The sequence below is a fragment of the Myxine glutinosa genome, chromosome 1, assembly GCF_964187855.1.
Source record: "Myxine glutinosa chromosome 1, kmMyxGlut1.1, whole genome shotgun sequence".
In the NCBI taxonomy this organism is placed as follows: domain Eukaryota; kingdom Metazoa; phylum Chordata; class Myxini; order Myxiniformes; family Myxinidae; genus Myxine; species Myxine glutinosa.
The window spans coordinates 233092804-233118943 of NC_136261.1; the positions used below are offsets into that span (position 1 = coordinate 233092804).

The 26140-nt window shown below is 48.4% G+C and overlaps 1 protein-coding gene across 1 annotated transcript in view; it reads left to right on the forward strand.

Annotated features, from left to right (window-relative positions):
* The window catches only part of LOC137435018 (nebulin), a gene marked incomplete at its 3' end in the record, with an annotated part of 363563 nt that overhangs the window by 12931 nt on the left and 324492 nt on the right, over positions 1-26140 (forward strand). The window contains 2 exon segments of the mRNA XM_078785019.1: positions 14199-14255; positions 14716-14769. Coding sequence (XP_078641145.1) covers positions 14199-14255; positions 14716-14769 — 111 coding nt within the window.

The window sequence follows — 26140 nt, forward strand, 5'->3', positions numbered from 1 at the left end:
CTGGATTCCCAGGTTCAAATCATAGACGGCATTAATTGGTCCCTTGTCTACTAATGCTTTTACATATGTTCATTTCTTCTTTAATGACTTTTCTGCTTGTAATATATTTACAAGTTCCTTCATATGCCTTAAAATGCCAATGGATCTATTGTTACTAGCATCTTAAAGATACAGGAACAGCTTGCACCTGTTGCCTGCTGTTCCTATTCCACCACGATGAAACAACTGACAAAGTCACAAAGTATGGAAATAAAATTAACTGACTCAGAGTTAAAGAGAGCACAAATAAAGTCCTTATTGACTTGAAATATAGCTTCTGCTGTCACTGTTAAGAATTTGTGTACTCAGGGAGTTTTCTATAAATGTCCGTGAACCTAACCATGAGGTAAAAGCCTAAAAGCGGCTCACAGATAGAGGCCTCTCATGTAGAGCTCGTTCTGTTGCAGTTACTCACCAAGAGTCTGGCCTATCCCCGACACTTGCACGAGGTCGTGGAAACTATTTTATCAGAACTTTATCTCCTCCATTAGAAGTGAGAATTTCTGTAGACTGATTAGTTAGGAAACAAAACAGTTTCTGTTTTGAAAAAAGTACAAAACCGTTTTTGGCCAGTATTCCGATTGTGCTTTCACAATTCCAAATGACTTAAGCAATTGATCCCGAACAAGGCTGAGGAAAGAGAAAGTAAACAGGACATGGAATGCAGATGAAAATAGGGCAATGTGATGTAGATCTCTCAAAGACTTTTCTAATTGCAACTTGGTAGGCAATGCACACTCACTAGTAAAATACTGGGTAGTTAAGAATAGTTATTCTTGGAAGAAAGTTTATCTGGGAAAATTGAACGCCAAGATTCAATCAGGTATTTGAAAACCTTTTGAGCGGAAGAGCCCAAAATGCATCCACCATGGAAGAACATGGAAACCCACCATATATTTGCCGAGAAAAAGTCATAGATCACCAAAGAAGAAGAACTCGTTACACAGGAACATTTGGCCCCCTCTATATCAGGTCTCCTATTATAAGTAGTGTCAGGGAAGAGTACATTCTGTTGTCAGTATTGGGGACTAAAATGAAGGTGTCAACTGAAACCGAAAACAGAAGCCAGTGCCAGATATGTCCAGGAACACATGGAAAAACGGTCTAAAAATATCAGCCGAGAATGTCAGAAATCTATCCCAGCAAGGAAAACTTGACAACCTTATTCAAGAAAATGAGGGCATCAATGTTGACATCATGGGCATATGTAAAATGACATGGACAGGCGTTGGTTATATTATGAAAGGCAGCCACTAGTTTGTAGACTCAGAAAGTAACTAAACAGCACCTGGTAGAGAGCATTCCTCCGCCAGGCTGAACAGTTTACGTTTTGTATCCCATTGATAGGCCGGATATGGATCCGGACCTGAACCAAAATCTATTTGGCTTGTGCTTGTCAACTACACACTCATCCAGTTAGTTTTGTCGTAACTCGTCCACAATATTTTGAAATAATGCCATATATCGTTTTTGGCCTGATCACTCTCTCAATGGTGAAGAATCACTTACAAGTTAAAAAATTCTCATATCCAGATCCGGATTCAGATCCTCACCAAAACGAATCACTTCCTCCTTGTCTCACACCCAACCTGCCCACCAAGTTTCGTCCAAATCCTTCCACAACTTTTTTGAGATATTGTGCTACATATAGTTTTTGGTCCATCAATGCTGAAGAATCACGTAAAAATACGAGTATTCGGAGCCAGATCCTCACCAAATCTAACCAATTCGTCCTTGTCACAATGTCACAAATGAACAATGCATTAAAGATATATGGACAAATGTAGATCTATAATTGCTTAGTCTGTTGGAAAGATGATTCTTAAAATATAGATTTAGGAAATTATGGATGACAGAAAAGATCCTGGAACTAATGCAAGAAAGGTAAAAAGCTAAAAGGCCAAATGCAGTACAAAGGCGTTCGTAAAAGGTTACTGCAGTAATTTAACAAATCAAAAGAAGCTTAGTTCAATGAGCACTGTGAAGAGATAGAATTAGTTGATAGACAGGATAAGCCAAGACACTAAGAATGTAAGGTTATGATTGTATATTTTATGATTATACGATTGTATATTTTTTATGATTTATTGATTATTTTTATAGGTTATTATATATATTTTTAAAGTGAAATAACTTACTGGAGAAATAGAAAAAAGGACTCGAGCCATTACTTTCCTAGGAGAGCCTACTATCTGTTCGGCACCAGTTTATGCCATCCTGCCTGCAGATATCCTATCCATCCTCTGGGGCCTAATACTGAATGCTATGGAAAGGTGGTTGTGGTCAAGCATCTTGCTTTATCAACTTGTAAAGCAAATCAGAGTAAAAGCAACTCTTGTTCATTCCGTAAGGATCAAAACAAACGTGTTTCCATCTTGAGGCATGGCAAAAAACACCATCTTACTGAACTGTCCTACCAGTTTCCTTCATCCAAGTCATGGTGGCACCTTGTCTAATCTGCCTCGGTGGATGCTCCCTCTCCACCCCTCCATCACTTCAAATGGCAGTATTGCATTCTCTGCCTGAGATGAGGCACAATGTCTAAACTCTGTGTTTGCGTCCAAATCTTGTGTACCCAACCCATCCCGCTCTGTAACCTTTTTATGATGCCCTTGTACCAACTGTCTGACATCAGTGCGTATGTTCTGAAATCCTACTCTGCCATTCTTGTTTCCACTTTCTCTGCCCTAATCAGTCTGTCCTTCTTTGACCACCTCTAATTGGCCTAGTAGTCAGAAAACATTACTCCTGTCCACAAGAAGAGTGCAAAACGACATCATATCGACTACAGAGCAGTGAGCTTACTTTCAATGACTAAGAGTCATGGAATCAATCATTGCTGCTGTGTCATCTATCCTGTTTTTAAACAGCCTAATCTCTGACCATCAGTTTGGATTCCTTCTCGGTCACTCAACTTTGGACATGTTGCTCTCTCAGCAATGGTTGAAGGCCCAAGATCTCAATCCTATCTACTCAGCACCATCTACTTGGCCATATTTCGGGCGTTTAACACTTCCTGCTTTGCTTGCCGAGCTCTCTGTATGTGACATACAAGGTCACCTTCTTGGATTTCTGACTTCCTCCACTCACTCATGCAGTCAATGCGTTGCTATACATGAAACCCTTTCCTCTACTCTCCCAATGGAGGCTGCAGTGCACCGAGGTAGTGTGTTGGACCCAGTCTTGTCCCTTATCTCCATAAACAACCTCTCCGATGGTGGCCCAACACCCTACTAAGCTTTGTGTTAGTGTTTCCATTTTTTTCTCCACTATCCGTATATGTATACTCATATACTCACATACATACATACATATATAGTGCTGTGGAACACAGGTTCCTTGCCAAACCAGCTGAAATTCATAGGAGACTGCCTGCACAATTTCATAATGCCGGTCTTTCACATAATTATGTTTTCCTGGTCCAGAGTTCAAAAATGGCCATGAGTTGGTGAGTGATCTTGAGCATTAGGCCATGGAATCATCTGTTGTCTCTCAAGGAAACATATTTAATGTGCTGAACAGTGAATTTTAGGGAATCTTCAGATTACTAGATATTAATTTGCAGAAGAATTGGTTGTCAATGTCGGAAGTGCAGAAAAAAAACATGAATTCTCACCTGAAATTGCAAGATTGAAATTAAATAAAAAAGCAGCTTATGTGGACATTGAAACAGAACTTTCAGAATGTTACCAGAGGGAGGGAGTTGAAATTAATGAAGAATTCGACAATTTGATGGAATTCTATTTCCCTCTTCATCCCACCCACATTATGCTGGTCTGCACTGGCCTGTTTGTGTTTAGGTGTATGCAAAGTTGTTTTTTGCTTCCACAAGTTTTTTTTCCTGTTGAAAATAAAATATAGAAGTAACAGGGAAAAAATTAGAATGTACACCAAATTAATATCTTGAATAACTTCTTAGTTTTATTATATTTCATTTTGCTCTTTATATTTATTATCTCCACCACCAAAGGTGGGCAAAGGTTATGTTTTCACCCATCTGTTGTCTGTCTGACTATGAGCATGATATCTCAAAAAGGTATGGATGGATTCGGAGAAATTTGTTGGACAGGTTGTTTGTGTGACAAGGACAAATTGATTAGACTAGTGAGGTACCCGTGCTACACACGGGTGGGAGGCCAGAAGCAAACAGACAATGCAGAAACGGCGAATGCTAAAGCATGAAACCAATAAATTCCACATTTCTGTAGCACCTTCAGTCGCACGTCAGACATGGACAGCAAGTTCGTGAAGGACTTCCATGAAAAACGTACCCATTCGCAAACAAACGAGTACGTTTGTTTCATACGTAGTGTGTTCAAAAAATATCCGACTTTTATTTTTCGTGCGTAAAAAAAAAGAAGCTAGGGAGGCGTTGATTGGTGCACGTATGTAGGCGATCCTAATGCGCACGCGTGAATTTTTTCCCACCTGCAGAAGCTGTCATTTGACGGCAGACCGCCGATGAGTGAGGACATGTAAGCGAGCACCGTCGGATTTTCGTTTTTGACAAAATGACGGAAAAACTTGAACAACGCTACTGCATCAAATTTTGTGTTTTTTGGCCTCGGGGATGTTGGATGCTTCCATTGTGATGACTGCAACTTGGTTTCTGGGTCGTACCCATAAACCCAGGACTCATCGCCAGTGATCACTGTGTTGAGGAAGCTGGGATCGCTGTTCACAGTCTCCAGAATGTCCTGTGCGATCTCCAAACGGCGTTGCTTCTGCTCAATCGTTAGCAGCTTTGGTACGAACTTCGCTGAGATTCTCCTGAAGCGCAAATCCTCCTTCATAATGGAATGAACGGTGTTGAATCTTGCGGATCGTTTCCTTACTTGGGAATCGCCAAGCTTTACACAAAATTTGATGCAGTAGCGTTGTTCAAGTTTTTCCGTCATTTTGTCAAAAACGAAAATCCGACGGCGCTCGCTTACATGTCCTCACTCATCGGCGGTCTGCCGTCGAATGACAGCTTCTGCAGGTGGGAAAAACTTCACGCGTGCGCATTAGGATCGCCTACATACGTGCACCAATCAACGCCTCCCTAGCTTCTTTTTTTTTACGCACGAAAAATAAATGTCGGATACTTTTTGAACACAGTAGTACACAGTCAATGGTGAATCTGCATATGGCGTCTGCAAAGTCTGCAAATTTCACGTTTAGAAAGTAGAAACTGTCACGGCATTTCGTCATTCACTTGAACTCGATATCTCTTTTTTCATTCCAAACAGCATAACTCCAATCACAAATTAAATAGCATTAATATAAAACATAAACTTTTAACAATATTCGTGACATAAACAAATATTTCAATCCTGATGTGAAGTTCCGTACGGTTGGGTGAACACAATTACGAATTCAAAATCGTAATTGTATTCACTCAATTCCAATCATCAATTGATACTTTAACAAAATACTGTTTTAAATGACGGTTGTATTGGGGTATTATCAAACCAGCTCATTGCCGTAATCTGTCCACCTCCGCATTTGCGGCAGGTTCATAATTCTCATCAAAATCTAAACAGTATTTGTAGAATTTCAATAAAAGCCACATCACTGTTCATATCGGTAAATATTATTCCATCGTGTTTGGAAAAACTGGAAAATCGGGAAATTGGAAAAATTGGAAAATTGGAAAAACTATATAGCCTATTTTACTCCAGGGGGTCCCAGGATTACCCACCTAAAATATCGCTGTGATTGGTACAGCCGTTTTTGCGGTACCTGGGAACGGACGGACAGACAAACAGACAGACGGACATTTGGTGAATTATTGTAAGATATTGGTGAAGATCCAGCTCTAAATCCGGATACTATAATTTAAAAAATAATTCTTCAACCTTGAGAGATGGGGACAAAAGCTATATATAGCACAATATCTCAAAACGTTGTGGACGGATTCGGATGAAACTTGGTGAATGAGTAGGGAGGTTGACAAGAACAATCCAATTAGATTTTGGGTGTGATATATAGGCGAATATCCAATTTACTTCCAATATATAGGGGAATATGTTGCAAAGTGCATTTCTCATATTTCGCACGACTTCAAACTTGTCGATAATATTTCCAAACATTTGATTCTTGAGTTATAATGTTGTATATACAAGAGACACTCCAGAAGTTCTAGAAATGTGGTATTCGTTGGCGCCCTACGGCCACAGTTTAGTTTCTCATTATAAACTTGAATGTAGTACTATATGCCACTGAATTTGACATCAAATGTTTCGGAGTATTTCAGTTTATGACGTTTATTGTTTCACAGTATAAGCCAGAAGTTTGTTATGTCATACAATTCTGGACATTAAAAAAATGGACATTGAAGTGTTATCAAATTTTCATACTGGTAAGGTGCCAGCCCTAAATATATCCACAAACGTCATATGTGGTGAAGGTGCACCCTGATATTCCACAATAAAAAAAAAATATGTGGTTGACTTTAAGCATAGACACAGGACCAATGAAGATGACAAAACATCAAGACGTCCGGCAGATGCTCCCAACACAAAAACTGCTGCCAAGGTCGAGGCTTTTAAGCCTCAATATCCGCGTTATATCCGAAATACAATTTCGAAATACAATTTTTACCAGGCTTGTGAACTCGAGTGGATTCTAAACTTACAACTTGGGTTATTTTGTCCATGCATTACCAATATCACTTCATGATCGTTGTATTGTTCAACACTTTCTCTCTCCATCTCCATCATCTCCATCTCCATCTCCATCTCCATCTCCATCTCCATCTCTCTCTCTCTCTCTCTCTCTCTCTCTCTCTCTCTTTCTCTCCATCTCTCTTTCTCTCCATCTCTCTCTACCTTTCTCTCCATCTCTCTCCCTCTCCCTCTCTCCATCTCTCTCTCCCCCTTTCTCTCCATCTCTCTCTCCCTGTCTCTCCATCTCTCTCTCCCCCTTTCTCTCCATCTCTCTCTCTTTCTCTCCATCTCTCTCTCTCCCTTTCTCTCCATTTCTCTCCCCCTTTCTCTCCATCTCTCTCTCTCCCTTTCTCTCCATCTCTCTCTCCTTTTCTCTCCATCTCTCTCTCCCTTTCTCTCCCTCTCTCTCTCTCTCTGTCTCTCCATCTCTCTCTCTCCCTTTCTCTCCATCTCTTTCTCTCCCTTTCTCTCCATCTCTCTCTCTCCCTTTCTCTCCATCTCTCTCTCTCTCCCTTTCTCTCCATCTCTCTCTCCCTTTCTCTCCATCTCTCTCTCTCCATCTCTCTCTCTCTCTCCCTTTCTCTCCATCTCTCTCTCCCTTTCTCTCCATCTCTCTCTCTCCCTTTCTCAGCATCTCTCTCCCTCACTCCATCTCATTCTCCCCCCCTCTCTCTCTCTCTCTCTCCCTTTCTCTCCATCTCTTTCTCCCTTTCTCAGCATCTCTCTCCCTCTCTCCATCTCATTCTCCCTCTCTCTCTCTTCCTTTCTCTCCATATCTGTCTCTCCATTTCTCTCCATCTCTCTCTCCCTTTCTCAGCATCTCTCTCCCTTGCTTCATCTCATTCCTTCTCTCTCTCTCTCTCTCTGCCTTTCTCTCCATCTCTCTCTCCCTTTCTCAGCATCTCTCTCCCTTGCTTCATCTCATTCTTTCTCTCTCTCTCTCTCTCTCTCTCTCTCTCTCTCTCTCTCTCTCTCTCTCTCTCTCTGCCTTTCTCTCCATCTCTCTCTCCCTTTCTCAACATCTCTCTCTCTCTATCTCTCTATCTATCCCCCCCTCTCTCTCTCCATCTCTCTCCCTTTCTCAGCATCTCTCTCCATCTCTCTCCATCTCTCTCACTCTCTCGATATGTACGAAATCCGCGTTAAGCTCGCCAAAATATACACAGAACTGAAGGAGCTCGGGCTCCCACGTCGATCGGAAGAATGGACGCGACAAAAAGCTGGAATTCGTCCGAGTTGCTTTATTCAAACAAAACACTCAGGTACTCTGAAAAGCCCGTTTATCGGGCAGCAATATATATACACACATTATCCCGGAGCGTTTACCCAGGAAAGGCGAGAGGGGGCGTGGCCGAGCGTCCTGGCTGCGGCCTGGCAAGTTGAGGGCGAGCCTGCCCGGGCATGCCCGGGCGTCCCGACCGAGGCCTGGCAAGTTGAGCGCGGGCCTGCCCGGGCGTCCTGGACGAGCCCGGCATGGTGATCGCTCCGCGTCCTTGATAGGTGCAAGGCGATTGTGAAAACCCAGCGGTAGCCGCCACACACGTCCCCCCAGAATCGACTTGCACCGGCAGGGTCAATTTGAGGGGGGTCCTGATGACCCGGCCGAAGCGAACCCTGGCGGGTCGTGGGGGGGGGGGGGGGGGGGGTCCGGTGTGGTGGTGGGCGGTCGAGTGGGGGGCACCGTGGACGGGGGGCGGCCTTGCCGCGGCGGAAGGGCCACCCGTGGTGGTTGGTCGACGTCCACGTGCGCCGGCTTGAGGTGGTCCACCGCAATCCGGTCCGACCTGCCGCCGATGTCGATGACGAACGACTTGTCGTCCCGTCGCAGGACCCGGAAGGGCCCGTCGTACGGCGGCCGGAGTGGCCCCCGATGTGCGTCGTGACGCACAAAAACATACTCCGCTGTGCGAAGTGCTGGGGGGACGTAGGACTGGGGGTCACCGTGGTGGGATGTTGGCACGGGGGCAAACCGTCGGGCGGCCTCCTGGAGGTCCGAGCGCTGGTGAGCTGCGGACCAGGGACTGGTAGCGTCGGGCACGAATTCGCCCGGGACGCGTAGCGCCTGGCCGTAGACAAGCTCGGCGGTGGATGCCTGGAGGTCCTCCTTGGGGGCCGTGCGGAGGCCCAAAAGGACCCACGGCAGCCGGTCGGCCCAACCGCCGTCTTGAAGGCCGGCCATGAGCGCGGCCTTCATGGAGCGGTGGAATCGCTCGCACAACCCGTTTGCTTGGGGGTGGTAGGCCGTAGTACAGTGGAGCTTGACCCCCAGGTTGCGGGCGACCGCGCCCCACAGCTCGGAGGTGAACTGTGGTCCGCGGTCTGACGAGATGTCCGCCGGTGCGCCAAAGCGGGCGACCCAGGTGGCGATGAAAGCCTGCGCCATGTCGGCGGTGGTGGTGGAGACGAGGGGAACGGCCTCCGGCCACCTGGTGGTCCTGTCCACCATGGTGAGCAGGTGTGTGAACCCCCGTGACGGGGGGAGGGGGCCCACCAGATCCACGTTGACGTGGTCGAAACGTCGTTCGGGCACGGTGAAAGGTGCCAGCGGGGCCTGGGTGTGTCGGTGGACCTTGGCCCGTTGGCAGGCTGTGCAGGTGCTGCTCCAATCGCGGACGTCCCGACGAAGGCCGTGCCAGACGAATCGCGCCGACACCAGCTTCTGGGAAGCTTTCCGGCCCGGGTGGCAAAGGCCGTGGAGGGAGGCGAAGATGCGGCGTTGCCAGGTGACGGGCACGATGGGGCGAGGCTGGCCTTGGGAGACGTCGCAGAGCAGGACAGTGTCCGCGAAGGGGATGTCGGCCAGGCGGAGGCCCGTGTCTGCCGCCCGGAGGGCTTGTACCGTGGTGTCGGTGGTTTGGTCCGCCGCCATAAGCGCGAAGTCCACGCCCAAGTGGACCGCGTTCGCGCTGGCCCGGGAAAGACAGTCGGCCACGGCGTTGTTTTTGCCGGCGACGTGCCGGATGTCCGTGGTAAACTCCGACACGGCGGAGAGGTGGCGCTGTTGGCGGGCCGACCACGGCTCCGTGACCTTGGCCATTGCGTAAACCAACGGCTTGTGGTCGACGAACGCTGTGAAAGGTCGGCCCTCCAGGAGGTGGCGGAAATGGCGGACGGCCAGGTGTAGACCTAGGAGCTCACGGTCAAACGTGCTGTATTTGAGCTCGTTCGGCCGGAGCTGCCGGCTGAAAAAAGCGAGTGGCTGCCAAACCCCGTTCACCCATTGCTCATGTACGGCGCCCACCGCGTAGTCGGAGGCATCCGTGGTGAGGGCGATGGGAGCGTTGAGCACCGGGTGATCGAGCAGTGTTGCGTTGGCGAGGGCCCGCTTTGAGCTTTGGAAGGCCGCGTCCATTGCTGCGGACCAGGCGATGTCGTGCTTGGCCGGCTTGCCCCGGAGGGCTTCGTAGAGGGGCCGCATGAGTTGAGCAGCGCGGGGCATGAAGCGGTGATAAAAATTCACCATTCCCAGGAATTCCTGCAGGGCCTTTATGGTGCGGGGACGCGGGAACGTGGTGATGGCCTTGACCTTGGTTGGCAGCGGCACGGCCCCGTTCTTGGTGATGTGGTGGCCCAAAAAATCAACGGCCGTCGTGCCGAAGTGACATTTGGCCGGGTTGACGATGAGGCCGTGCTCGCTGAGGCGCCCGAACAGTTTTCGGAGGTGGAGGAGGTGCTCGGCCCGGGACGTGCTGGCGACGAGGATGTCGTCCAGGTAAACGAAAAGGAACGGCAGGTCACGTAGCACGCCGTCCATCAAGCGCTGGAACGCCTGAGCCGCGTTCTTGAGACCAAACGGCATCCGTAAGAATTCGAATAAGCCGAACGGCGTGATGACTGCCGTTTTAGGGACGTCGGCCGCCCTGACAGGTACCTGGTGATATCCCCGTATGAGATCAATTTTCGAAAAAATGACCCGTCCCGCCAGACGGGCGGAGAAGTCTTGGATGTGCGGGATCGGATACCTGTCGGGGGTGGTAGCGTCGTTAAGGCGGCGGTAGTCACCACATGGGCGCCAGCCGCCCCCTGGCTTTGGGACGATGTGTAGTGGCGAAGCCCACGCGCTATCGGAGCGCCGCACGATGCCGAGGTGTTCTAAAGCGTCGAACTCGGCTTTGGCCACGGCGAGCTTGGCTGGGTCGAGGCGGCGGGCTCTGGCGTAGACCGGCGGGCCCGTGGTTGGTATGTGGTGCTCGATCCCATGCCGTACTGCGACGGCCGAGTGAGGGCCGGGAACTCCGTGAGCAGGCGAGCAAACTCGTTCGCCGCCGGGAGGGCGCATGCCAGCTCGGTCGGCGCGGAGCTGCTCAATGTGCATACAAGGGAGCTGAAGGTTTCGGCGTTGATTAAACGACGCCGTTGGACGTCCACCAGCAATCCGTGTGCGCAGAGGAAGTCGGCGCCTAGCAGAGCCATGGGCACGTTTGCGGTTACAAACGTCCAAGCAAAGCGTTGGCCGCCGAAGCAGAGGGTGACGTTGCGCGGGCCGAAGGTGCGGATGGCCGATCCGTTGGCCGCAACCAAGGAGGGGCCGCAAACCGCGGACTGCCTGTCCTGGTCAGAGGTGGGTATGACGCTCAGTTGGGCGCCGGTGTCGCACAGGAAGCGCCGTCCGGACGCTTTATCCGTGATGAACAGTAAGTTGCCCGTGTGGCCGGCGCTCATGGCTGGTAATGAACGCCGGCCCGGCCGTTTCCCGGCCTGCCGAAGGTGCACGGGGGTCGGCATGTCCGGGCCTTCTGTCCGAACCTGGCATGATAGTAACACCACGCTTGGTCAGGTGGAGGCCCCGGTCGTCGTGCTGGAGGTGGTCGGCTCGGTGTAGCGGCCGCCAATTGCGTCGGCAGTTCGGTCGTCGACCGTGCCGGGTGCTCGGGCGCCATGGGTGTTGCGTCGGACGGCGGTGGGCCCCAGGTCGCTGCTGCGATGCGCTGGCCTGCGGCGGAGATCTTGTCGGCTTCCCTGGCAAGGGCACGGGGATCCGTGATCGTCGTGCTTGCCAGGGCGAGGCGTACCGGGCTAGGCAGCTGACGGAGGAACAGCTCCCGGAACAGGAATGCTGGAGAGTGCTCGCCGAGCAGCGAAAGCATGTCCATTCGCTCAGAAGGGCGCGTGTCGCCGAGCTCGGGCAGGTCGAGCAGGCGCCGTGCGCGTTCCGCCGATGGGAGGGCGAAAGCGTCGAGGAGAAGCTTTTTAATCGCGCCGTATTTGTCAGCGGCTGGCGGGCTCTCGAGGAGGCTCAGGGCGCGGGCCGCGGTGGCTGAACTGAGCTCTGCTACCACATGGTGGAAGCGGGTGTCATCGGCCGTGATGCCTCGCAGGGCGAACAGGGAGTCCGCCTGTGCGAACCAAACCGCCGCGTGAGCCTCCCAGAAGGTAGGCAGTTTATGGGCCACTGCCGTGTCCATGTCGGTAGGTCACCAATGAAGGAGCTCGGGCTCCCACGTCGATCGGAAGAATGGACGCGACAAAAAGCTGGAATTCGTCCGAGTTGCTTTATTCAAACAAAACACTCAGGTACTCTGAAAAGCCCGTTTATCGGGCAGCAATATATATACACACATTATCCCGGAGCGTTTGCCCAGGAAAGGCGAGAGGGGGCGTGGCCGAGCGTCCTGGCTGCGGCCTGGCAAGTTGAGGGCGAGCCTGCCCGGGCATGCCTGGGCGTCCCGACCGAGGCCTGGCAAGTTGAGCGCGGGCCTGCCCGGGCGTCCTGGACGAGCCCGGCATGGTGATCGCTCCGCGTCCTTGATAGGTGCAAGGCGATTGTGAAAACCCAGCGGTAGCCGCCACAGAACATTTAATTTCCAAAGGCAGGTTTTCCACAATCGTCCACAAAATCTGTAACACGTTCTAGATCTCAGCAAGGTGGGTCCCCCAAAATATTGGCAATCTCAATCAACAAACAGCTGTCATCGTGTTGCGGACGTCTCTAACTGTTCAACGCAGTTCCATATCCAACTTAATTGCATATCCAGTGACTGGTGATAAAACACGGCTTTATCACCAGGATACTGACACCAAATTGGAATCCAGGTTATAGAAGCACGAGGCATCATTGCCAGTCTATACATTTTGCATCCGATCCTCAGCCAGCAAGATTATGGCCTTGATTCGCTGGGATGCCAAGGGAATCCTGCTCATTGACTCCATGTCTTACAAAAGCACAATCACAGGAAAATATTATACGAGCCTAATGCAAAAATTGTCGCAGGATGTGAAGCACAAATTCCGTCAAGGATGTTTACCAAAGTCTTGCTCCTCCTTCATGACAACGCACCTGTGCATACGTCCCATGTTGTGCATGGCTGCTGATTCGCTCATGGAAAGGAACCGACTGAAGCAACCCCTGTATGGCTTAACGAGCAATCTCAAATCTTCTACGATACAAGCATAGACAGTTTTAAGGGCAAATTAAGCAAGTGCAACTATTGTAATAAACAAATAAATGTTGACATGTCCTGGACTATTATGAGTATCTCATTCCTAGTACTTTTTAGCTTACCTGGAACGAAGTTGAGGGGAGCTTATGCGATGGCACGTCGTCCGTCCGTCAGTCCGTCATTCCATCTGTCTGTCATTGCGTCGGTCCGTCCGTCCGTAAACACTTGCAACTTCTTCTCCGAAACCGCTAAAGGGATTGTGACCAAACTTAGCACAAGAGATATTTGTTGTGTTTTGACTAAAGTTTGTTCACGGCATTAAATAAATCGTGGTATAAGGGGGTTTACCTGGGTCAACGTGGATCCAGGTTTGACACCCCAAAATAGGAATTTGCTTTTTCCTCTGCAACTACACACACGATTTCGATGAAATTTGACCACAACCTTAATCCCTCATGATGTACCAAAGTTCGTTCACGGCACTAAGAAAATCGAAGTCTAAGGGGGTCTACAGGGGGTCAAAGTGGGTCCAGGTTTGACCCCCCAAAATAGGTATTTGCTTTCCTCTCTGAAACTACACACACAATTTCGATGAAACTTGACCACAACCTTCACCACCCGTGCTGTACCGAAGTTTGTTTACGGCATTAAAAAAAATCTTCCTCTTTAGGAGGCTATGGGGATTTGCCCCCCAAAATAGGTATTTGCTTTCTTCTCAGAAACTACACACACTATATCGATGAAACTTCACCACAACCTACAACCTACATTACCCGTGATGTACCAATGTTTGTTTAAGGCATTAGAAAAATTGGGGTCTGAGGATGTATACGGGGTGGGTGGAGGGTGGGGGTTGAAATAGGTATTTTTTAGGTTTGTTTGTGTAAAGTCTTATGATTACGTCAGTATGATTCTACATGCTGTCATGTCTTATAGCAACCATTGAAAAAGGTTTAAAATACCTTTAGTCAGTGCAGTATACTTTTTATTCTACCAGGGGAGCGCCAGGGGTATTGCCCCTATGTTTGATAACCCTTATGAGAGTGAATCAACAGTAAATGGAGCAGTTCCAGTGAGTTAGTATGACAGATATTCCTTATGATGATTTCATCCTGGTTTGTCTCTCCAGTACGTAGGTCACATTCCTGATGATCAACTCGGGGTCCACAAGTCTGTCACGAAGGAGGTAGGCAGGATTCATTTCATCTTTCATCAAACAAATTGTCCACTTTCTGCAAATAAAGTTTCCAAACTGTGTAAATGCACACGCTGGTTATATGATACCTCAACAATAAGTAGTAGTGATGTGTTCTTTACTTTTAAACCATCAGAATTTTAATCCTTCACTGGGTTGTTTCTTTTTGCTGTTTGTTCATGTTTCAGTCTTGAAACACTTGATCTCACATGTCCATGCATAGGGAACATTGCATGATGTAAATGGCCTTGCATAAAAATCCAATTCATGAAATTAATGAAAATGTTTTCTCTATAGTATTCGATAACAATCTTAACTGAACGTTTTACACATTGCCTTTAAACTCAACAATCAGTCTTATTTTGTTCTTCATTTATGGGTTAGACCACATGCCTGATTACCAAACTTTGTACAAGGGACTGCTTTTCACGTCGATGCATTCTGTTTCCAGTATAAGGATGATGGAAGTTATGTGATACATGAGGTTACAACAACAGCGACAAAGGTAACGTTACTGCTTTTGTCCTATAAATCATTGAATCCATGATGAAGCACATCACGCCTTTTACTCCACCCTATCTCAGACGCTCGTTTATCAACCCTTGTGCCGTCAGATCTTTCTCAGCAGATAAACTTACTTACAATACAATTTTTACCAGGCTTGTGAAGTCCAATGAATTTGGGTTATTTTGTACATGCATTGCCATATCACTTAATAATGATCATTGTATTATTGTACACTTTCTCTCTCCATCTCTCTCTCCCTTTATCTCAATCTCTTTCTCTCTCTCTCTCTCTCTCTCTCTATCTCTATCTCTATCTCCATCTCTATCTCTATCTCTATCTCTATCTCTATCTCTATCTCTCTCTCTCTCTCTCTCTCTCTCTCTCTATCTCTATCTCTATCTCCATCTCTATCTCTATCTCTATCTCCATCTCTCTCTCCATCTCTCTCTCCATCTCTCTCTCCATCTCTCTCTCCATCTCTCTCTCTCCATCTCTCTCTCTCTCCATCTCTCTCTCTCTCCATCTCTCTCTCTCCATCTCTCTCTCTCTTTATCTCAATCTCTTTCTCTCTCTCTCTCCATCTCTCTCTCTCTCTCTCCATCTCTCTCTCTCCATCTCTCTCTCTCTCCATCTCTCTCTCTCTCTCTCTCCATCTCTCTCTCTCCATCTCTCTCTCTCCATCTCTCTCTCTCTCTCCATCTCTCTCTCTCTCCATCTCTCTCTCTCTCCATCTCTCTCTCTCCATCTCTCTCTCCCTTTATCTCAATCTCTTTCTCTCTCTATCTCCATCTCTATCTCTATCTCTATCTCCATCTCTCTCTCCATCTCTCTCTCCATCTCTCTCTCCATCTCTCTCTCCATCTCTCTCTCTCCATCTCTCTCTCTCTCCATCTCTCTCTCTCTCCATCTCTCTCTCTCCATCTCTCTCTCTCTTTATCTCAATCTCTTTCTCTCTCTCTCTCCATCTCTCTCTCTCTCTCTCCATCTCTCTCTCTCCATCTCTCTCTCTCTCCATCTCTCTCTCTCTCTCTCTCCATCTCTCTCTCTCCATCTCTCTCTCTCCATCTCTCTCTCTCTCTCCATCTCTCTCTCTCTCCATCTCTCTCTCTCTCCATCTCTCTCTCTCCATCTCTCTCTCCCTTTATCTCAATCTCTTTCTCTCTCTCTCTCCATCTCTCTCTCTCTCTCTCTCTCTCTCTCTCTCTCTCTCTCGCGCCCCCTGCTGGCCGTTCGTGTGTTGGGCGTGGCGTCATGGCGGCTGTGAGCAACTGCTCTGTGGTGTAGCGAGTTCTTTGTGAGTTTTCCTCCTCTCCTGCCCTCCCCTGCCCCCCCCTCCCTCTCCTTTCCATCCTGTGTACTTTGGCATTTTGTTTTCATCCTTCCTATACCTTTGTCTTCAAGAGAGAGAGGTTTGAGAGCGGACCCATTTTGGGTGCGGCCTACCGGCTTCGACGACGCTTTGTAAGCCTTTTTGTGCTTATACTGCACGTTTATTATTTATTCTAGTTTGATTTATTTCGTTTTGGTACCTACTTGTCCGGTTCGGACAAGTGGGGGGGGGTGTTAATTCGCTGGGATGGCGAATGCACGCTCTCGGTTAGAGGCGTTCGACAACTTAACAAGGAAGCATGCATTTGTGTGTGTTCCACCCGAAGGAACTTCCACTGAGGACATTGTTTTGTCGGTGGGGAAAATAATCGGTTGTGAAAATGTACGAGCAGCGTCGAGAATGAATCGAAAAGTTGTTGTATTTGTGTCCGATGAAAAATTCGTTCACGATGTTGTAAGTGCGGGTTTAACCACAGAGACAGGTCTCTTTGTCTTGGCGTCGCCTATGGACACTCCGTCGATGAGGGTCGTCATATCTAACGTACCCCCATTTATAACCTGCAACCAGCTGATGTCCGTTTTGTCCCGATACGGAACAGCTGTGTCAAAAATCACAATGATTCCGCTCCGGTCTCAGGATGAACGTGTTAAACACGTGATGAGCTTCAGACGGCAGGTGTATATGGTGCTTCCGGATCGAGGCGATGACACGGGGTTAAACATCACGTTCAAGGTAAAGGTGAACAACCATGAGTATCAGATGTATGCGTCATCGGCCTCATTAACATGTTTTCAGTGCGGAGCTTTTGGCCATGTGAAAAGGTTTTGTCCGAAGGTATCGTGTGTAAGGTGCGGTGAAGCAGGCCATAGTGACGCTGATTGTAAAAGAGATAACACCCCGGTCTCTAACGTGCGAAACAACGTAAACCGAAATACCCGAACGGTTCCTAGCGACGCTCCCTCGCACTCGAGGAGTAGGGATAATACTCCTGTTCGTCTTAGTGTAAACGACAACACCGCTGATTCGGTAAATAATGAAATAACCCCAGATAACCCACCTGTGGTGGCAGATGCTACGTGCAGTGAGGAGATGGAAGAAAATCCCATTGTGGTGACAAAGAAACGAAGAGCACCTGGTGCTTGTAACTCCAACATTACTTTGAAAAAGGTAGTGTTGGATAAAGACAGTGTGGGTGCAGACGCCCTGGAACGTCTTTCTCAGGTGTCCACAAGCTGTGTTGACACCAGGGAGAAGGAACATGAATTAATTAATTCTGAAACATTATCGGGCAGCACCGAAAACCTGGGAGAAAAAGTAGATGGTGAGACTAAAGATGATGGTGAGCCCATTAGTGAGCCGCCACCTGCACTACCTGCTGAGACCGAGCGGATTGGGAATGTCTCAGCCCCAAGCTCCTCTTTACCCCTGCAAGATCTAAATCATGACACTGGTTCGTCAACTGAGCCAGTGAACATCTCCCTGCAGGAGGGTGAAGCCGAGATCTCAGCTCCTGCTGAATGTCCCGGGTACCAGAGTGAGGATGACTCTACCATAGAACATTCCAGCAAATCTTCGGACTTGGCTGGAATCAAAATGGTGACTGTGCAGACTGATATATGTGACCCGGGTGGAGCTGTTTCTGATTTGTCAGATTCAGAGGATGAAGTTGAGATGACTGAGTTGTCTCAATCTTCATCAGATCAGTCATCCATAGCCCCTCAACTCGTTATTTCTTTTCTGAATGACACCTACCGACACCGAAATGTGATTGTAAAAGATCATTTTCCTGATTTAATTTCATTCATCCAGGCTGCAAAGGACATAATTAGGAGGCCGGATGAATTTCATTTAACAAGGTCGCTGTTTCATCGGCTAAGAAAGGCTGTTACAAAAGCAGGGAGCGAGATTTCCCAGCAACCGCTCACGCCTTTTGATAATCCATGAAAAAAATCACCTTTGGAACCTTAAATATGAATGGCGGAGGTGCAAGCCAAAACCGCCAGGTTCAGGTGAAAAGTTTATTTGAGCGCAAGAAAATTGATGTGCTCTTACTCCAGGAAACCCATATAATTCAAAATGGGGAGTACGACTGGTGTCGCCTCTTTAAAGGACAATGCTTTTTTAGTAACATGTCTTCTTCTTCTGCTGGTGTAGCCTTTTTACTCAGACCAGGCCTGGTACCTGAGTCATGCCTCTTCCAGGAGGTGATTAAAGGCCGGTTTATTTCATTGGAACTGGTCATTAATAATTTTCGGTTTACACTATTCAACGTTTATGCACCAAGTGAGAGTGTGGAACGAAGAGCTTTCTTTTCATCTTTAATTCGACACATGCAGTCGATAGATCTCAATAATTGTATTTGCATGGGGGGTGACTTTAATTGCACCTTTAAACCCAGTATAGACCGAAATACAGCAGAACCTCATCCCGAAGGTAGTACTGATTTGTTAAATTATTTTTCGGCAGTGGGTGTGCTAGATGCATGGAGACTGCATTACCCCAACAAATCTGAGTATACTTGGGGACGATGTGCCAATGGGAGAATGACCTTCGCTAGACTTGACCGTTGGTACATAAACTCACAGTTCAGGAATGCGGTTATCTCTCCAAATCATTTTCCATCTTTGTTTTCTGATCATCATTTAGTTACCATGGGCCTCTTTTTCCCTCAACCCTTACGCAAAAGTGCATACTGGAAATTCAATACCAGTCTTCTCGAAGATGCTTTGTTTAAAGACGCCTTCCGTGCTTTTTGGGTCATCCAACTTTCAAGAAAGCCCTCTTTCTCTTCTTTAGCATTATGGTGGGATAATACAAAAGCTCAGATTAGAGTGTTTTGTCAGCAGTTTGTTTCAAATGGAACTGACATAAAAAATATAACAATGGCTTGTTTAGAAGCTGATATTATACGGTTAGAGTGTAAACTGGCTAAAGATAATATCAGAAGAGACCACAGGTTATTGGTTGAAAAGAAGGCTCAACTGAGAGAGCTGATTCAGGAGAAAGCAGCAGGCCTGTTAATTAGATTAAGAATAAACAATTTAAAGGTATCAGACACCCCGAGTAAATCTTTTTTCCAAATGGATTTTGTCAATAAGTCACCCAAAACCCTTTTCTCTGTACAAGACTTTAGGGGAAACATGGTTGCCAACCCTGGAGATGTAAGGTTGTGCATTAGAGAGTTTTTTTCAAAAGTCTATGCAAAACAAAATGTTTGTGAGCAAACCATGGAATTTTTAACTTCTCACCTTTCATCCCTAACTGAGCCTCAGTGCCTGGGCCTGGATTCAACAATTACTTTGCCTGAGCTAACGCAGGCCCTAAGTGAAATGGACTCGGGGAAAGCTCCTGGGATTGACGGCTTACCGGCAGAATTTTTCTTGGCTTTTTGGGACCTTTTGGGCCCTGAATTATTGAATGTCCTGGAATCATCCTTGGTGCTTGGAGAACTCCCACTAAGCTTCAGAAGAGCAGTGGTGTCGCTGATTCCAAAGACTGGGGATCTACGACAGATAAAGAATTGGCGGCCGGTCTCGTTATTATGTACGGACTATAAAATATTGTCAAAAGTGTTGGCCAGTCGGTTGAAGACGGTAATCGGTGATCTAGTCCACCATGATCAGAGTTACTGCATCCCAAACAGATCTATTTATGATAATATTTTTTTGATTAGAGACTTAATGGAATGTGATTGCTTGGAAAAAGATTTTGGGATAATATTCCTGGATTTGGAAAGGGCTTTTGACAGTGTGGATCATGTTTTTTTGTATCGGGTGCTAGAAGCATGTGGCTTTGGTGTCAATTTTAGGGCCTACGTGACTTTGTTGTACAACAATATATTTAGTTTATTTAAAATAAATAACGAACTCAGCTCTCCGGTACAGGTTCAAAGAGGGGTGAGACAAGGATGCCCGGTTTCTGGGTTATTATTTTCCTTGGTAATGGAATCACTCCTAATTTTATTTAGGAAAAATATTTCAGGAGTGACTGTATCCCCTGGGAGTCCTTCAGTAGTTGTATCGGCTTATGCAGATGATGTCTGTGTGGTTGTTAAGAAGGAGAGTGATATCCCAGCACTTGTTGAATGTTTAAATCTTTTTTGCCTCGCTTCTTCTTTGAAGTGTAACTGGGACAAGAGTAAGGCCTTATGGATTCCCTGTCTCAAGAACATTCCACCTGGAAGAGTGCTGGTACCACCTGTGCATCTACCAACAAAGTTAAAATGGGTGGAAGACGGAGTCAAATACCTTGGGGTTTTCCTGGGATCTCCACATTACGTCCTCAAAAATTGGGACGGGATTGTTGAGCATGTCAAAAAAAGACTGGGACTGTGGAAACGAGCTCTGCCCCACCTTTCCTACAAAGGCAGGGTTCTAGTGGTGAATAATTTGGTGGCTTCTTCCCTGTGGCATAGGTTTATCTGCCTTCAGCCGCCAGAGGCACTACTAAAGGCAGTGCAGAGGCTACTCGTGGATTTTTTTTGGAGTGGTCACCATTGGTTACTACCAAATGTCATATGTAGCCCCTTGTCTGAAGGTGGCCAGGGACTGATCGACATAAAAAGTCGTATCATGGCTTTTCGGCTGTGTACCATACAGCAGTTGCTGTACAAGGAACGACTGCCAAGCCGACTTCTGGCCTATCACGTGCTGCGAAAAGCAAGCGGGCTCGGATATGGCCTTGAACTTTTCTTAGTCCAACTCCAACATGTCGACACATCTCATCTACCATCATTCTATCAGAGCCTTCTGAATGCCTGGCAAAGCCTTTCGACTAGTCGCCAGCAAGAAACCTATGCGACAAGCATGTTTGTGGAAGAACCCCTTTTTTACAACCTACTGTTTCCTGCAATTCCAAGAAGCCGAGACTTTTATCAACACTTTATTACAGCGGGCATAATCAAAGTGTTGGACCTCCGCCATGATTCTGGTTGGGGGTGGAAGTCGGTGCAAGAGATAGCCGATATGACTGGAATATGGTCAAACAGAATAATCGGAAGAATACTAAAGGGAATAGTAAAGAAAAGCTTCCAACTTGGACTAAGATGGACCCAGGAAGTTTTGGTGACATCCAATGACTGGCATTTTCCTGGTTTATTGGTACAGCCTAGTCACGGAGACTTGCCCCCAATTAGTGAGGGACAAAACATTTTTCAGCAATGCAGTAGTAAAGACCTGTATCGGTTATGCACTGCAGTTCTGCTTGGGAACTCACCGTTAAATGGAGTGGCCAGGTGGAAAGGGCTAATGCCGGAAGGACTCCCATCTGAGCCTGCATGGGAATCAGTATACAGTAAGCTGGTAAGCAAAAGGACAGGTGATCTCCAGTGGCGAATGATACACTGGATCATTCCATCTAATAAATTAGTGAGTCATTTCGCGCCCATATCTACGTGTTGCCCATTCTGTGTTTACACAGAGGATGTGTTCCATGCATACGTTGATTGTGCAAGGCTTGTGCCTTTATTTCAATGGCTGAACTACATGGCTGGAAAAATGAAGATCACTTTTTCTCTGCGATCATTTATTTTTGGTTTCAATGATATGAAAGAACATGTACATATGTTGTTTTTGTTTTTAGTGGCCACGGCGAAAATGGCAATTTATTTATCGAGGAAGGAAAAACTGAAAGGAAAGCCGATTGGGCAATGTGATGTCTTGTTCTTTTTTAATGCCTTGATATCTGCAAGACTCAAACTTGAATTTTGTGATTCTGGAAGAAAGAAATGTATTGATGAGTTTATGAACATCTGGTGTTTTGATGGGATCTGCATGGTGCAGGAGAATGAATTATTGATATATTTGTAGGTTTGTTGGGATTGAATCAGTGTGTGGTCGTTTTTTCTGTTGTTGTTTTTCTTTTCTAGTTCATTGGACTGTTTTGATTTCCTGTCATTATCTCTTTTTCTTTTCTGTATTTTTGATTATTGTGCCTGTATTGAATAGTATTGTTGCGAATATGGAATTTGACCTCCATATCCGCTTGTAAATATTCCCCTATCTTCTCCGATACTCCCCAACTCTCCCCTTACCCCATTCCCTAGTCCCATTGTCTGTAAACAACACCCATTAGAGCCGATCTTCCCCTTCATTCCCCCATTAAATGTCGTGCCCAGGTCCCCCGCACCACACGTAGACCATTATAGGACATCTTGCTAGTTATTCTTAATCTATGTCAGTTAAGGACTTGTTTCCATTAATTATGACTCTTCGTTGCACCAGAATGTGATGATATGGCACCAGTAGGAGTTTAGGACCTTCCCATACCTCCCCGCATCTCTTCCCATCATCTCAAGCTCCAACAACAACCACAACAACAGCGGCTTTGCGTCCTCACTCCGGCTCGGTTGGCCGCCATTGAACATGTGCTCGACGGGGTTACCCAGAAGGGGGCTCCCTGTCGGCCCCTCGTCAAGGGCGGAGCCGGTAACCCCCGCACCCAATGAGAAGCCATGGGCCGATGCCATATGGGGCGGAGCTAACGAGCGAGGGCGTGACTCCCCGCCGGATATACGCGGCCCCGCGCCGGACGTGACGTCAGATGCGCCCCGAGCTTGGAAGGACAAGACGCCACCCTCCCGAGCGCTGAGCGACCTCCCCGGCATCTCCACCAAAGTCGCGACCCACGAGCGCTGAGCGACCTCCCCGCATCTGCTGGACACCACCGTACGTGATTCTGTCCCGGAGCCAGGTGCACCTGAGCCATCGCGACCTGCCTCCCCTTGCCATCAAACCCCGTGTGAGTGAGCCTTGTCCCGCGTTTATCTGTGGTCTGTCTAGGGTTAATATAAGGTTGTGTCTAAGTGCCCACCTTCCTATGTTTCCCTCTTGTCCCTGTAATCTAACCTTTTCCGCCTTAATATAACCTCCTCCGGAGGTCTTGAGAACTGAACCCCTGGTGTCGTATTGTGTCATTATAACCCAGCCGGGTGTCTTCTCTTTCCTATTGAGCCAGCGTAGCGCGATTAGTCAACATTCGGGCACAATCGGGTAACTTGTACGGATACGGCGGCCATCCCGCTCGGCCCACCATACCATCAAAGTCGTATCTGTAACAATTGGTGTCGAGGAGTGAGATTGGACCCGGAGCGCGTTTACGCGCTCGAAATTATAACAGCGAAATTTGATTGTGTTTTACAAAAAAAATAAATAATAAAAACCCGAATTTTGAAAGTCGCGCTATGGCGGATCAAGACGGCTGGGGTCCGGTAGGGGAGAGTGAAGTAGGGTCGATCCAGGACCAAAATGAGGGACAGGAGGAGAGCGAAGCAGTGAGGGCGGCAGGTTCGCAAAATAGCGCCGTCACGCACGAAGAAGCGGGCGCGCAAAATGGCGCCTCGCTGATCACCGCGCCAGCGACCGTGGCAGCGCCCCTGGTGGATTCGAACCTTTTCCTCCTGCAAATGGGGGCCCTTATGGAGAGGCTAGAAGCAAAAATGGGGGTAATGGGAAACGAAATGGGGGTAATGAGGGACGAAGCGAGGGGTACCAGTGAGGGGTTAGACAATAATTTTAAGGGATTAGACAAGAAATTTGGGAAGTTAGACAATAATTTTGAGGGGTTAGACAACGGGATAAAAGAGGTGAGAAATGGGTTAATAGGGTTAGAAAACAGTATGGAAGGCAAATTGAGGGACATGAGGGACCAAGCGGAAAGGGAAGTTAAACAAATGGAGCAGCAGATAGAGGGGGTCAGAATGGGGGTAGAAACCAAACTGGATGCTCACAGGGAGGAAATGGAGCAGATGAGGGTGGCATCTGGGCAGGAGATGCAAGTGATGGGAGAGGAGATCAGAAGAGGAGTGAGTGAGGAAGTCGGAGGAGTGCGCGAGGAGGTGAGGCACTGTAAGGAGCGCATGGAGAAAGAGGTGAGAAAGGGGACTGTAAAATTGCAAGGTGGTATAGAGGAGTTGACGCTGGGAGTAGAACAACTGACAGTGGGACAAAAGGAGCTGGGGGACCAGGTAAAGAAGAACACAGCGGTAATAGAGGGTTTAAAATCGACACAGAAGGAGATGAAAAAGGACGTAGGGGTAATTAAAAAAGAGTGCCAGACGGTACATGAGGACCTGACGAGGAAAATGGACAAGGTGGTAGAGGTAATGGAGGTTAAAGAGCGGGAGGTGCGGGAGCACATAGAAAAAAATAAAGTGGAGTTAGAGGAAGAACTTAAAGGGGCGCACGAAGAGATGAAGGAGATGAAGCAAAAATTAGAAGAAGTGGAAGAAGGGGTGAGCGAAATTAAGAAGCGACGGAGAGAGGATAAGAAAGAGATAAAGGAGGAAGTAAAAGAATTGGTCCAAAGTCTGTGTTCGGATCGTGATGATGTGCTCATTAACCGGATGAGGGATTCGCAGGTGATGGAGGAGAAGCGAAGAGAAAGAGGACCCGGTGTAAGTGGTGACCAATATGGTCGTGCGTATGATGCGCCAGGTGATTTAATAAGCTTGGGGGTCGAGATAGACCCGGATGTTCGTGAGAGGCCAAGAGTGAGGTGTATGGCTGGTCCGGAGGGTATGGAACGAGAGGTGCGAGGTGTGGGTGAGCAAGGTTGTGGTGGTGGTGGTATGGAATGGGTAGCGGGTTGCGGAGGTGTGACCCATGCATCGACACCAACAGGGGTAGTTGTTGGAGGGACCGGGGAGGCACGAGAGCCCCTTGGGGGTAGTGTACTGTGGGGGCCCGGCCGGTTCGGCCCCGCGCTGACCCCGCAAGGGGCGACGCACGGGGTCCGGCCGGCGGGCAACGACTCGCATACGAGGTGGTCCCACAAGGTCCCACTCGCGCCGTATGACGGCAAGAGTGATCTACGCGCGTACCTGGCGCAGTTCGACTGTGTGTGTAAGGGTAACGGTTGGGGTGAGGACGAAGGTGGAGTACACCTGGTGGCCGCATTGCGCGGCGCGGCGGCGGAGGTGCTGACGGCATTACCAGCGGGTGCTCTCACCCTGCCAGCCCTCCGCGACGCCCTAATTAATCGATTTGGAATAGAACAGCAGAGCGAGCTTGTTAAAGCTCAGCTCGCGCTGCGAAAGCGCAAGCCCCAGGAAGCCATCGGGGAACTTGCCCACGACATTCGCCGCGCAGTGGGGATCGCACATGCTAGCATGGCAGCGGATTCCCGGGAAAGCCTGGCGCTGGACCATTTTATCCAGGCCCTCCCGGATATTGAGCTCCGGCAACAGCTCGCCATGTGGCGCCCGCAGACTCTGAGCCAGGCGGCTGACGCTGCGGCCCGTTGGGAAGCAGCGAGGCCCCTGGCCCGGGGGGGCGAGCGTCTCGCAATGGCGGTCCGCCAGATGGGACCCCCGATGGAGGGCGGACCCCTTAGGGGGCCCGCCCCCGACGTGGGTCCTGACCTGGCGGGCATGGTCCGGAGGCTGGTGGACCAGCGCCTGGCAGGACCTGGACCATGGCAGGCGGCCCCGGAGGTGGCCCGCGGTGGACCACGAGCGGGTAATCCAATTCGGACCTACAGGGGGGGGAATTTGGAATTCCGGAGGCAAGCACCTTATCAGGTGAGGTGCTATACCTGCAACCGCCTGGGTCACCTGGCGCGGCACTGTCGAAACGCGCGCCGGGATGATCCCCGGCAGTTGAGGTCCTCAACTCCGCCCAGGGGGGAGCGGGTTAGCCGACCCCAGACACCCCCCCGCCAGACCCCGGGAAACTAGAAGGTGTCGGGCACGTAGGGCGGTGTTCGGCAGCAGAGGATGGAGGAGAGCCCTCATTGACGCGACAGGTCATTTATTGTGGCCAAATTGGAACCGGTAGCCTGACAATTAGATGCAAAATTGCCGGCGTGGGGGTAGACGCCGTCGTGGACACAGGAGCTAGCGCCACGATCATCAGCCCTGTGGTCCTTGATTCGAGCGCAGGTGGCTGGGATAAGATCCAGCGCCTGCAAAATTATAGTTTGCAGCTTGCTACCGGGGTAACGGCCCCGATCATAGGGCGTGGTTCTGTGACCCTCAAGTTAGGGTCGGTAAGGAGGGAGATAGATGTTTGGGTGGCGGAGGTGTGCGACCCATGTTTAATAG